This window comes from Mustela putorius, unplaced genomic scaffold, assembly GCF_011764305.1.
Source record: "Mustela putorius furo isolate JIRA1106 unplaced genomic scaffold, ASM1176430v1.1 tig00003845_pilon_pilon_pilon, whole genome shotgun sequence".
NCBI classification, from domain to species: Eukaryota; Metazoa; Chordata; class Mammalia; order Carnivora; family Mustelidae; genus Mustela; species Mustela putorius.
This window is the reverse complement of record NW_025421998.1, coordinates 21477929-21492769: the sequence shown is the minus strand read 5'-3', so window position 1 is coordinate 21492769 and position 14841 is coordinate 21477929. Positions and strand designations below refer to the sequence as shown.

Below are 14841 nucleotides of genomic sequence, written 5' to 3'. Positions count from 1 at the left end.
AAATCAACACCACTTTAATTATGGTTTTCTTCTCTTGACTGAAAGATATATGTTCAATTCCAGAAATTTGAAAAGAAACAAGCTTCACTCACTCTTTAAGTGACTCCCTTTTCTCCATTTCTGTTTAAGAAATGCAAAAAATCTTATCTAGAGTAAGCTTTCATTATTAGCAGAATTTTTTAGGACTAGCAGATTTGCTGAAAGGAAAAAATATAAGAAGTTCTGATTTTTGTTAACTTTGTTACTACTTCTGTGTATCTGTACGTGAGAGAAAATTCTTTCGTAAATATTGAAAGTTGATAATAAACTAATTATATCAATGGTACTTAATAATCTTGGCTCTGAAGGATCCACAGCTTGTGTACTGTCCTTCCTATATATTAGGTTGCATAGTAAGCATGTTTATCAATAAGTTATGTAGGTGACTATAGGCATAGGGATTTTTTGTTATCTAGGTGTAGATTACTGATTCTGTTTTCTTTTTAAAGTGAAAGATGGCATAACCATGGGGAAAATACAAAGCCTTGCAAGACTCTTAGTGCCTTATTCTACTGCCGAAGTAGAGTCCTTTGTTTCAAGTTTATCATTTCAGTTACTACAATAAGAATGATTATACTTACAGTTTTTCTTTTTTTCCTAGATTCATCCTCTGGATGTCTACAGGCCTCAACTCATCAGGGTGCAATAGATGTTTATGTCAGCCAACTAGGGAAAGTGGAGTTGAAATCCCATGAAGGTTAGCCAAGTGGAATGTTTTGATGTATGGTCTACGGAAGGTTTATGTAATAACATCCAGGAAAGAGATGGTCAGGTTGTTTTATCTATACTTACATCATGAGTTCAAGAAAATTTTCTTCTGATAAAACTCAATTTAAAGACTAATGGTGGTGGGCTCAGTCAGTTAAGTAACTGGCCTTCAGCTCAGGTCATGATCCTGGGGGACAGAGCCCTGCATTAGGCTCCTTGCTCAGTGGTGTATCTGTTTCTCTGTTACTCTCTGTCCCACCACCACCACATTCTCTTTTTCTCTCTCTCTCTTTCTGTCTTTCTCAAATGAATAAATAAAATCTTTTAAAAAATAAAATGAGACAAAGACTGACTAGAACGGCACCTGGCTGGCTCAGTTGGTAGAACATGCAACTCTTGATCTTGGGGTTGTGAGGTTGAGCCCCACATTGGGTGTAGAGATTGCTTAAAAATAAATTCTTTAAAAAGAGAAGAAGAAAAGAATAATAAAGACTGACTGGAATACTGGCCCTCTAGACCAATGATTTTTGAAACTTTTGGAACAGATGGCCATAAAGACTATTGTTCCCTTTGTAGTTCAAACAAAAATGTTAGAAAATATTGACTGTTACTGTGGAATTATTGAGTGTTACTGTTTGGGCTTTTCAGTTTGGTTTTATGTCTGAAATAGAATATTCTCTGGAGGGGAAATGCTCCCGTACATTCTTTTGGAGGCTTTCTACCATCCTGTAATCAGATCTTCTTGAGCCATCACACTAGAATAATTCTTTGCAATGTATGATCCTGAAAAAAGGTGTCATCAGGAAGGTCCTCTAAAGTAATTGTTGACTTAGTCTCTTAAAGTATTGTCTTATTATAACGTATTTCTTCTAAAATCTTATTTCTCCTAAAATCTTATTTCTGTTACAAATAATTTATTCTAAGAATTCAAGTATTTCATTAAAACTAATACACTTTTTAGTCATAGGAAGACTGAATATTTGTCTGTGTGTACATGGTGGCAAGTGGCTTGGATACTTGGAGTAGCTTGGCCTTAGGGGCTGAAGTGACCTGGGTGCAGAAAGCTAAGAAATGTAGCTATTTAAAAAAAAGTTTTAAATAAAATCTAGATCTGCATATTGGCCAGAACAGGACTATATATGTATAACAAGGAATACTTCCTTACAGAAACCTGCTGTTGGCAATTTGTTGGTTATGTTGGTTTAATACTTTTTTGTCCAACGGCTCTCTTGTCAGAGTGTCAAAATGAAACTACAAACACAGAGGCCTTAAACAGAAGTTTTTTTGCTGACACACAGATGTGATTTGATTTCTCAAGATTGCATTTTTTTCTTTTAAAATAGGATAATATTGTGTTCTCACTGAATTCCTGAGAGCTTCAGTAATGCCATTCAGGGTATTTTGTAAGTGCCATAAAAGTCATGTATTCTCTTATTATGAAGGCCCTAAGAGAAAAAATGTAAACCATTACTAATTTACTATAACTAGTAACAGAGTACAAACTTTTCAATAAGTAGCTCTTACATGAAAGTTATTTCCTGTTTTGTATGGATGGACAAAAAAAGTAAAATAAGACAAAAATCATTGTTAATCTTCATCAATTTAAAATATTTTTGAGCATTATTTGGGATCTTGTTCTAGTAATCTATTGAAATAGGATGTGATGCTGCAAGAGTTGATTAAGTTTATAATTTTGTGGTTTTTCCTATTTGGACTGACATGAAGCTTAAAGATAACTGAAAACAAAAATTTCTTACTTCAGGTCTTTTAATTCTAACTATACTTAGGAATAGTAACTTTTTAAAAGAGTAATGGAAAATTGTTCAGGTTTCTGTTGCTTAATGGTTGTAAAGACATCTAGAATCCTTTCCAGCTCTGCCCCTGTCTTGCTGTAGGGTTTGGGAGCCAACCACTTGCGTCTCTTAGATGTTCTCTATTTTGCCATGTGAAAAAGAATGTTGCATGCTTGTTTTCTCTCTTCTTATGAGTTAACCTTATTAATTCTTTCCAAAAGGCTGTGTTTAGGCTTAAAAGTCAGACCTGTATCTGAGTACTGACTCTTCCATTTAAAATTTGTCTGTGATGAAACCAATGATCTTAATATAGTATGCCTTCAGTAAATGGTATGGTTAGTATTAGTTCACGTTTTAATTTAAAAAAATGGTATTGGTGTCAGTAACCATCAAAATAGTTTATGAAGTGAAAGAGGTTGAAAATGTAGCAAGAGCTTTCTAAAAAAGATAAAGATGGGACATTTGGGAAAGTTTTCAAATCATGGGAGTTCTCCTTTCACAGATAATAATGGAGTTTTGATAGTGATGACTTGTTTTTCAAGAATGTAGAGAGAGATGAGGGAAGAAGTAGTTACAATGCTTAACATTTTAAAGCTCATAGATTTAACAACTCTTTTTCATTTAAGAACAGAAAAAAGTATTCATAAAATTACCACATTTGATGTATTTAGAGGTAAAAAGTGCTACAGAAAAGTTTTAAAAATCTATTTTTTTCTACTTTTAAAAGTATGTTTGGTAGAAAAGCATGCATCTTCTATTCATTCTGAAATTTTCTAGGTTTTTTTTTTCCCCCTTAGTCCCTCAAACCTGTTGTTATAGGGACTCTCTCCTGTCAGTAGTTTATATTTAAAATCTGAAAAGCAGTTTGTTTTATAAATAAAATAACCCAGCTGCAGTGATATACTTTGTTTCCCACCCCACCTTTTTGGGGGTTAATTATGAGAGTTTATCAGTTTTACCCCAGACTTTCAGGTTCCAGGTAGAAAGATGGAGAAGATAAGAAATTAGAGAAATTTAGGCTGATGTTAACCAAACTAAGAGACAGACAATGACCCATAAATAAGTCCATTTTAAAAGGAATCTTTACAACATTCACAATGAAAGTCATCCTGACCACCTTTGTCTGCAGAGGAAGTGGGCTTAATGCTCTATGGCCAGAGCCTCTTACTTGATTTGATATATGAGAAACAGAGTGAAACAGGAGTGTGTTGGTGAGTTTGCCCTGCAACCTATGTAGTTGTTTTAGAAAATTATTTATTTGCTAACGGAGTAGTTTTTCTTCTTTCCTCCTTTAAAAGCTTAAATTTCTACAAGATTGTAGTGGAAATAAACTTGAATGTCTGGTCTCAGGCACCTAAAAGACTATTCCATTGAAAAGAAACATTAGTTGAAATTCAAATGTTCCCTTTTTTTATTATCGTTCTTTTCCACCACCACCCCTCCCTCCCCAGCACACATACAAGGTACAAGAGCTTAGGATTCTAGTTTAGTCACAGTGATCAGGGAAATCACAACTCCTATAATATGATGAGGGAGCAGTGTGTGAAATACCACAGTGGTTAAGAGCATGGGCTCTTGTCACTGAAGTGAAGCTAGATTCCAACACTTGTGCTAGTGGTTACTTGAAGAAAATTTTAAAATTGGAGTTCTAATAATACCTCATAAAGTTGATATGTAGATTAAGGGATCATCTCAGCTGTCTTGCTCTCAGTAAATGCTCAATTAATGGTGAACATTGTCTACAAAGTTTACTACTCATTTTTCTGATATTGGATAAGCTGACTAGGGCTATTTGCTGAACAAGTTCATAATATTCTAATGACTCATGCCCTTGGCAGAAGTTAATGTGAATGCCTTGGAAGTAAGAAAAGGCACTGCTGTTCATATTCTTTTAAAGTTGTTGGGTTTTTTTGTTTGTTTGTTTGTTTGTTTCATTAGAGACTGAAAGCAAGCACAATCGGGGGTAGGGTCAGAGGGAGAAGGAAGAAGCAGATTCCCACCTGAGCAGGGAATCTGATGTGGGGAGCCCAGGACCCCAGGATCATGACCTGAGCTGAAGGCAGATGCTTAACTGACTGAGCCATTCAGGCGTGCTGCACTGCTGGGTAAATAAAGTGTGCTAAGGAGTTAAAGACAGTGTTCCAGGAGCATTGCTACTCTTTCAGTCATATTTCAAATAACCCCTGGTACTTTTCATTTTCTTGCATTAATAAACTTTTTAAAATCTATTATAGGCTCTATTCTTGTCAAGGTCGCATCTTCTCTTCAAGCTCATTTACAGTTATCGGGAAGAGAGGTTGATGTGAACTCAGAAGTCCATGTTCAAGAAATGACTGAAGTTCATAAAGACGATGCTGTAATAATTACTGGTAAGGATAACACATTTTACTATGTGAGATGAATCGTCATCCTCCATACATAGGTAAAAATATGGTATGCTTTACTGCAGTTTTACTCTTTTATTCCTTTCCATTGTCACATTTTGGTGTTTGACACTCTTTTCTTCCAACTGCATATCAGTAAGTAGCACAGTGTAGGCATTTAGTTTTGAAACACTCCCTAGATGACACTGGATAAAATCAGTTTAAAAAATTCTCTATCTCCAGGAGATGTTTGCACACCCATGTTTACAGCAGCATTACTCACAGTAGCAAAAAGGTAAAAGCAACCCAAATGTCTATTGATAGATAAATGGATAAGTGAAATGTGGTATATACATAAAGTGGAATATTATTTGGCCTTAAAAAGGAAGGAAATCTTGTCACATGATGAAACATGGATGAACCTTCAGGACATCATGCTAAGTGAAATAAACCAGTCACAAAAAGACAAATACTGTATGATTCCTCTTATATGTGATATCTAAAGTAGTCAGATTTATAGAAACAGAAAGCAGGGGAAGGGGAGAATGGGAAGTTATTCAAAGAACATATATAGCATTCTAGTTTTGCAAGATGAAAAAGTTCTGGAGATCTGTTGTACAGTGATGTGAGTATACTTAACACTACTGAACTATAACTTAAAAATGATTGAGATGGTACATTTTATGCATTTTTTACTATAATTAAAAAATTTTCAAGACCATAATTTTTTTTTTTCCTGGTATAGCTGCTTTCTAACTCTTGGCCTTAAATATCATCTAAATATATGTGTATAACAACACTCAAAGTTAACTTTGTATGATTGGAATAAACACAAATTTGGTTTGGTATTATGCACATTATAAACTTGCTTTTTTAATAGAACAAATTCTCAGTCCCAGAAATATGAATGGCTTTTGCACATTTTTTCTGATTACCTCTGGCTGCACTGTTGGCTGATACTACTTTTTAAAATATTTATTGTATACATATAAATACTAAATACATGTACACAATACCAAAAAAAAAAAAAAAAGGTGGGGGGAATTAATGGCTGGTGAAGTTTTCCTTCAGATCTTACCAGAATGGCATTGAGAAGGACATTGAAAAAATGTGTGGTGGTAGTGATGGTGCCAATGAAGTGTCTTCATAGATCAGTTTCATTTTCAAATACAGGCATACCTCAAAGATCTTGTATGTTCTGATCCACACTACTGCAACGAAGCAACTCAAATGAATATTTTCAGTTTCCTAGTACATATAAAAGCTACATTTATACTATGCTATAGTCTGTTAAAGTATACAGTAGCACTGTGTCTAAAAAAACAATGCAGATACCTTAATTAAAAATGCTTTGTTGCAAAAAAAAAAAATTGCTAATCATCATCTGAGCTTTTGGTGAGTCATAATCTTTTTGCATTGATGTTGATGGTTGGTGACTGGTAAGGGTTGCTGAAGGTTGAAGGTTGTGATAGCTATAGCAATTTCTTAAGATAAAACAATAATGAAGTTTGCAGCATTGATTCTTCCTTTCACAAATGATTTCTCTGTAATGCATAATGCTGTTTGAGAGCATTTACACACAGAACTTTCAGAATTAGAATCAATCCTCTCAAATTCTGCTGCTGCTTTATCAAGTAAGTTTGTGTAATATTCTAAATTCTTTGTTGTCATTCCCACAGTCTTTATAACATCTTTACCAGGAATGGATTCTGTCTTGAGAAACCACTTTATTTGTCCATAAAAAGCTTCTCTTCATCCATTAAAATTTTATCTCTTGAGATTGCAGCAGTTCAGTCACAGCTTCGGACTCTACTTCTGCTTCTGTTTCTTTTCCTCTTTCTACTACATTTGCATTTACTTCCCCCACTAAAGTCTTGAACCCTTCAAAGTCATCTATGAATCAGCTTCTTCCAAACTCCTGCTAATATTGATACTTTAACTCTTCCCCATGAATCATGAATGTCCTTAATGGCAGCTAGGGTAATTAATCCTTTTCAGAAGGTTTTTAATTTATTTTGCCCAGATGCATCAGAGAAATCACTTTCTATTGCAGCTATAGCTTTATGAAATGTATTTCTTAAATAATAAGACTAGAAAGTTGAAATGACTCCTTGATCCATGCACTACAGGATGGGTGTTGTGTTAGCAAGCACAAGAACATTAATCTCATTGTACATCTCATCAGAGCTCTTGGGTAACCTCTGCATTGTCAATGAGCAGTCATATTTTGAAAGGAATCTTTTTTTTTTTGAACAATAGGTCTCAATAGGGCTTAAAATATTTAGTAAACCATGTTGTAAACAGATGAGATATCATCCAGGTTTTTTTTTTTTTTTTTTTTAAAGATTTTATTTATTTATTTGACAGAGAGAGATCACAAGCAGGCAGAGAGGCAGGCAGAGAGAGGAGGAAGCAGGCTCCCTGCCGAGCAGAGAGCCCGATGCGGGGCTCGATCCCAGGACTCTGAGAACATGACCTGAGCCGAAGGCAGCGGCTTAACCCACTGAGCCACCCAGGCGCCACCTCATCCAGGTTTTGATGTTCCATTGATTGAGCCCAGTCAGAGTAGGTTTAGCAAAATTTTTAAGAGCCCTAGGATTTCCAGAGTGGTAAATCAGCATTGGCTTCAACTTAAAAGTTACCAGCTGGATTAACCTCTATCAGGAGAGTCAGCCTGTCCTTTGAAGTTTTGAAGCCAGACGTGGACTTCTCCTCTCTAGCTATGAAATTCCTAGGTGGCATTTTCCTCCAATATAAGGTGTTTGTATACATTGAAAATTGGTTGTTTACTGTATCACCTTCATTAATGATCTTACATAGATCTTTTGGATAATTTCCTGCAGCTTCTGCATTAGCCCCTTGTGTCTCACCCTGCACTCTTATGTTATGGAGACAGCTTCTTTCCTTAAACGTCATGAATCAGCCTCTGCTAGCATCAAACCTTTTTCATTCAGCTTTCTCACCTCGGCGTTCATAGACTTGAAGTGTGTTAGGGCCTTGCTCTGGATTAGGCTTTGGCTTAAGGGAATGTTGTGGTTGGTTGGATCTTCTATCCAGACTGTTAAAACTTTCTCCGTATCAGTAATAAGGCTGTTTCACTTTCTTACCATTTGTGTGTTCACTGGTCATACTTTCAATTTTTCTTAAAGAACTTTTCTTTTGCATTCACAACTTAGCTAACATTTTGGCACACGGCACCTAGCTTTCTGCCTGTCTTGGCTTTGGACAAGGCTTCCTCACTAAGCTTAATCATTTTCAGCTTTTGATTTAAAGTAAGAGGTATGTGACTTATTTTCACTTAAACACTTGGAGACTATTGTAGGATTTTTATTGTAGGATTATTAATTGGCCTAATATTGTTGGCACAATAGGAAATAGGGAGGTCTAAGGAAAGAGAGAGAGAGATGGGGGACTGACCACATTTATCAATTAAGTTTGCCATCTTGTATTGGTGCCATTTATGGTGCTTCAAATCAGTCACTTTAGTAAAATCAAAGACCACTGATCACAAATCATCATAATACATATAATAATAATAAAAAAGTTTAAAATATGGTGAGAATTACCAAAATGTGACACACAGACACAAAGTGAGCCACTGCAGGGTTGCCACAGATCTTCAGTTTGTGAAAAATGTAGTGTCTACACAGCACGAGAGAGCAAAGTGCAATAAAGCAAGGTATGCCTTTATTCATTTTGTGTGTCATAAAAGTCTAAAAAGTAACTTGTTAAAAATCATAGAATCTTAACAAAAAGCATAACAAGTAGCAAAAATAAGACCTATACACATACCCACCCTCAAATGTAACTCAGTAGCTGATAGGTAGACTCTTAGTGACATAGTGAAAATTTGATGAAAATGTAACTGTATTAAATGTACTAAGAATCAACTTCTTATGATCTAATCATTTGATTTTAGTAAGGAGGCAATAGAGTTGGCTTTTTTGGTCCCCAATCTAAAGCAATAATGTAAATTTGTTTAATAATGTTCTGAATGATAGCATAATCAAATTATTTTGCGTATATTAAGAATTTTTGAATTAGAAATTTAAGTTACTTTGTCATTTTTTTATTGTTACTCGTAGAATCTTGTGCCTTCCTGAAATTTACATTTAGTTTTAATTCGCTTTTAAAGCCCTATTTTCAACATTTCAGCCATTAAGAAAAAAACCTCATTAAATCCTTTAAGAATACTTACTAGTCCTGTGACTGGATAAAATCAGTACCTGCAGACCTGATCTCTTTTTTTCTTACCCATTCTTATTCTACTCAGCCAGTACCACCTCAAGCATAATCTATTTAAAAACAAACATCATCTTTCCTTTGCATAACCCCTGCTTCTGTCTTCTCTATTTTCCTTTATTTGGTCAATCACTCAACAAACTTCTATTAATTATTGAGCCAAACACTGCTAGAAACTAGGAATGAAAGGTATCCTCTGAGAAGGTTACATCCTAGTAAGGCAAGACAAATCAGTGAACATAGTAAAGTGGAATGAATGTATTAAATGTATGTATACGGTAGAGTGAAAGCACATGACACATCTAAATTAGACTAGCATTGTGAGTTTGAGTAAGTGAGAGAAGTGCAGCATAGCTAGAGTACAGAGAGTAGGGAAAGTGGCATAAAGGAAGGCTGGAAACTTTGGGAGGGGTCAGATCATATAGGACTGATTTGGATTTTATACTAAGTGCATTGCAAAGACACCAAAAGGGTTTCATCTGGGTTTATACAACCAAATCGGTGCATTACAAATGTGCACTAAATTTTGAGTGGAGAAAGATTGTAAGGGACAATGGTGAGTAAAGGAAAATCTAATTAGCATGTTACTGCAGTAAGTCAGGAGAAAGAGGTTAGTGGCCTGGACTCTGCTGCAAGCTGTCTTAAAATCAACAAACAAACATATAAGCCTTCAATAAATTTTGGTTGAGGAAATAGGTAATTGGATGCTGTGAGAAAGATAGATGCTTACTTTATTGGTTATTATGAGGCTTCTCAAAGTATTTGTTTTCTAGTCCCTCCTTCCTTCCTAAACCAGGAAAGCCCAAATTGCAGAATGAATTTTATTTCCTGCCCACAGCGTAAGAATCTAGGAACTAATCATCAGAATTTTTTTGGAGAGTACCACATAACATTAGCTCCAGTTGTATCTATAGATTGTCTCTCATTAGTTTAAATCTATTAGAGTAATTGTGCAGAGGGATCTCAGATAAAAACAGAGCAGTTCCTTTGGAGAGAGCTGTGTGAACAAGTGACTGAGTTTATAGAAGCTTTCATATTTTATTTTAATTCTAAAACTGTTTGGCGCCCCGAAGGCCACAGACCTTATTTATCAAATGGATGGAAAAATTTTTTTCAAAGTTTATTTGACAGAGATCACAAGTAGGCAGAGAGGCAGGCAAAGAGCGGGGGGGGGGGGGGAAGCATGCTCCCCGCTGAGGAGAGCCTGATGCAGGGCAGAATCCCAGGACCTCAAGACCATGACCTGAGCCGAGGCCAGAGGCCTAACCTACTGAGCCATCCAGGCGCCCCTGGATGGAATAATTTGAGGGGCCCTTTTCAAGAAAATCAGGGCAAATTTCTTTTTCTGTGGAGATTTCCAACATGAAACCCAATTTTGGAAATAATGAGCAGCTTTATATGTGAGTTGTTATTATAGGCAGCTGAGCTCAGCTCATCTGGGCCTTCCTTACAGAGCCTATGAGGCATAGAAACAGAAATACCCTCACTGCTAAAAAGTCTGGGTTATATCTGTAGCATGACTTTTGCATGATTTCTGCAAGAAACCAGGCCCGTAAAAATTAGTCCCTAGGGCTCAGGCTTCCCACAGGGTTTGATGTGTCAACCCTGTAATTTTATTTGATTTCCTGCTTCATGGTTTCCTTCGTTTTTGCTGTCACTAATAACTGTACCTTGTACAATTCTTAAAGTGATTTATAAGTATTATATGCTATTCGGAGGTCAAAAGAAAGCCCGGGACTCTCAGGCTGAAACATTTATTTACTTTAAAAGCTGTGCACAGTGTATATTCTTTGGGGTGCATTTTTTAATCCTTATAAGATCCTTGATTCCAAGTTTTGTGCTCTACCCATTTATGGCAAATTTAATGAGTGGTGAGTGTTTAGGTAACATATTTCTTAGAAGAAATTGACTTCTCTGTTAGGTTTTAGTCTTGGTTTATCAACTTAGATATGAAACCTCACTGTGTATATCAAGACATTCTGTGAGCCCAAAACTGCATGCGGTACAAAATCCTTTTGTCTTAAAGCCCCCAGTTTAGATGTTAGAGAGTATTAGAGATGAAGCATGTCGCCAGCCAAATGATGTTTGCCCTTGTCTGCTTAGTAGAGGAGGTGATACTGTGTTCTCTTTATTTTAGTCAGACTGGAAATGTAAAGCATATAAAAAAATGAATTCATTTGGAATTAGACAACCAAGTCAAAAGAGAGTTCTGTGCTTTTAAGCCAGAGAGTTATACAGTTGAGGGTATTGTGATTTACAATGGAAAACTGGTGCATGGGTTGGAAAAGAGGATAAGATGGTTCTAAGCCCCCAGAATGCCACTTTTAAAATCTAGTGATGGTGTTTTCCCTCCAAAGGGGGAAAAATACCTAGTTTTTTGATATGACTCATAGAAATAATTCTTTTTTTAGAGCACACTGAAGTTGAGTTTTCTCCAAGCTTATAGCGCATGGATTTGTCAGTTACGTAAATGTGCTTTAAGATGACATGGAAGAAATTCAGTAAGAGAATGAAGAGTGCTATAGGCTTATGGCTGTCTACTTAAAAATACTTTGACAGGGAGCTAATGTGGAAAAACTGCCTTCAGATTGTTTGTGCTTTTAATGTGTTTTTGTTTCCCCATCATTTTTTAAAGTGTAAGATACTGAGAATGTCATAGATAATTAGACATCAACTTTGTTAATGTTTACCAAAAAGACCAGGTTTTGTTTCTTTTCATCTGCAAACATTACCTGTAAGGCTAGACAGTAAATATGTTAGATGTTGCAGGCTACATATTAAAAAAATGTTTTTTTAATAACCCTTTAAAAATGTAAAAGTCATTCTTAGTTCTTAGGCCATAAAAGCAGGCCTCAGGCCAGATTCAGCCTGTGGGCTATAATTTCTTACCATCTAGACTAGAGATTAAAGTGCAGGCCCTAATCTTAGAGCATATCAATTCTGTTTTTAAGGCTTGGGGATTTTGTTTGTTTTTGTTTTTGTATTTATTGTAGTCAGTTAAGAAATACCGAACCATAGCCAAATCTTATCCTGAATGATATCTCCCCAGGAATGAGGAAAAAATGATTTATGCCCATAAAATTGTCATTATATAAGATTTAAGAAACAGTGCAACCATAGAATATATATATATTGTGGCAAATAAAAACACAAAATGTTCAGCATCACTAGCCATTAGTGAAGTGCAAATTAAAATCAGAATGAGATACTACCTATTAGAATGGGTAAAATAAAAAATACTGATAATACCAAATGCTGGCAAGTATGTGGAAAGATTGGATTTGTCCTACATTGCTGTTAGAAATGTAAAATGATATACCTACTCTAAAATTCAGTCTGGCAGTTTGTTGAAAAACTAAACTTAAAACTACCATATGACCCAACAATTACAATCCTAGACATTTGTCTTGGACAAATAAAACTTAAAGTTTCATATAAAAACCTGTACACAAATATTTATAGCTTTATTTGTAATACCCAAAGCAAGAAATGATGAGAATACCCTTCTGTTAGTAAATGGTTACACAGACTGTAGTATGTCTATATAATGGAATACTATTCAACAATAAAAAGGAATGATACAAGTGTACCTGGGTGGCTCAGTCAGTTAAGCATCTGCCTTCAGGTCAGGTCATGATCCCAGGGATTGGCCCCACATCCACCCTCTGCTCTGTGAGGAGCCTACTTTTCCCTTTCCCTCTGCCTGCTGCTCCCCCTGGTTGTGTTCACTTGCTTGCTCTCTGTCAAATAAATAAATAAATAAAATCTTAAAAAAAAAAAAAAGAATGATCTATTGATAAATATAACTTAGATGGAACTAAAGGGCAGCATGCTGAGTGAAAAAAGCCAGTCTCAAAATGTCATACACTGTATGATTCCATTTATATGACATTTTTAGAGTGACAGTATTATAGAAATTGAGACTAGACAAGTAGCTTCTCAAGGTTAGGGAAGGAGATGGAGGATAAGACTATAAAGAGACATCACAAAGGACACTTGCTTTGTGGTGATAGAATAGTTCCATATCTTGATTAATGTTGTAAATCTATAAGGATAAGACTATAAAGAGACATCACAAAGGACACTTGCTTTGTGGTGATAGAACAGTTCTATATCTTCATTTAATGATGTCATAAATCTATACATGTGATAAAATGTCATAATAGTAAACACAAAAAGTGTATGCAAAAATGATGAAATCTGAGTAAGGTCTGTAGTCTGATTAATTGTACTTTGCCAACCAATTACTTGGTTTTGGCAATACAATATGATTATGAGACCATTGGGAGAACTGGGTTAATGGGTGCTCAGGACCTCTGTGAACTATTTTTGCAACTTGTTATGAGTCTTTATTATTTCAAAATAAGAAGTTAGTGTAATAGAGGGAATGAGAGAGAGAAAGACAATGGGGAGAGGGAGAAAGAAACAATGGAAGTTTCCAGTCAAGAAATGGAATAAAACTGGTAAAAAATACAAATCAGTGGACTGATTTACCCTTTTATCTAAAACAACAACAACAACAAAATTTTGTAAACAGAAAGCACGAGTAAACAGTTTCTAAGACATTATATATCAGGAAAGGAGAGAAAGTGATCACTGAGGGATGGGAAATAAACTAAATGAGCCCCTGCCTAGTCCTACGAGAGTCTCCAGGTTGTGGTACACAGGGAGAGGGAACCACTGTGGAACCCAGCAGACTCCCAGAGTTGAGGAGACCATGATGAGAGTCCAGACCAAGACAGTGAGAGTTCATAGGACAAAGTACCAGAGGAAAAAGAACCTTGGTATTTGCACCAGTGCAGAACACTGCGAGACTGGAAAAAAACATAACTTACAGGGCATTGGGTAGAACACTTAGTTGTTAGAAACAGTTGTCCCTAGACTGAACATTCCTCTAGAACTGCCTAACAAATCACTAAAGCAAGAGATAAAAGGCTTAAACTGTTTCCAATAACATAACTGCATCCCTGAACCAAGCTCAAGATTTACAATATCTGGTATTCAAAGATGATCAGACATGCAAAAAGGCAAGAAAATATAACCCATAATAAAGGGAATATCAGTTGAAATCCATCTAGAACAGATACAGATGTCTGAATTAGCAGAGAAGGAAAATAAGAGAGTTATTATAACTGTATTCTACCTATTCGAATATAGCATAAAGTTAACTAAAGATGAAGACATGAAAGATGTAAAAAAGATCAAAATTGGATTTCTAGAAATGGAAACTGCAATGTCTGAACTGAAAAATACAGTGGATGGGATTAAACAAAAGATTTGAGGAACAGTCTTTCTGAGAATTTCTTGGGCAAAACGGATTGGCTACTTGCTCAAAACCTAGAGTACTGTTGACTTTGTTATTAGTCCAGGTAATTGAGAGAAAATATAAATGATGGAAACATTAAAACTAGCTCAAAAATATTTTCTTGTCAGTAATGATAAGATGCCTGGAGTTACATTTTTGTCAAGGGGAGACTGTAAACAGTTATTGAATGTTGACAACATTAAAACATTTGGTTATAGAATTGTGTGTGGCTAGAGGTTTTATTTGTGAAAAGTATGCCTTAAAATAATAAAATTTCATGTTTCATAGGTGTATGATTTACTTTCCTAGCCATTTGGTAAACTTTTTGAGGATATTAGCATGTCTTTGTACATCTTTTGAGTGTAAAGATATAAACTACGTTAGCATGATG

The 14841-nt window shown here is 35.5% G+C and overlaps 1 protein-coding gene across 3 annotated transcripts in view; it reads left to right on the top strand.

Annotated features, from left to right (window-relative positions):
• Positions 1-14841, top strand: part of FAM185A (family with sequence similarity 185 member A) — a 59461-nt gene that overhangs the window by 39390 nt on the left and 5230 nt on the right. For 2 of the 3 annotated variants that reach the window (XM_045089702.1, XM_045089701.1), the window contains 2 exons: positions 641-736; positions 4775-4909. In XM_045089702.1, the coding sequence (XP_044945637.1) occupies positions 641-736; positions 4775-4909 (231 nt within the window). The remainder of the gene's footprint in view (positions 1-640; positions 737-4774; positions 4910-14841) is intronic. The other variant, XM_045089703.1, reaches the window with a different exon arrangement.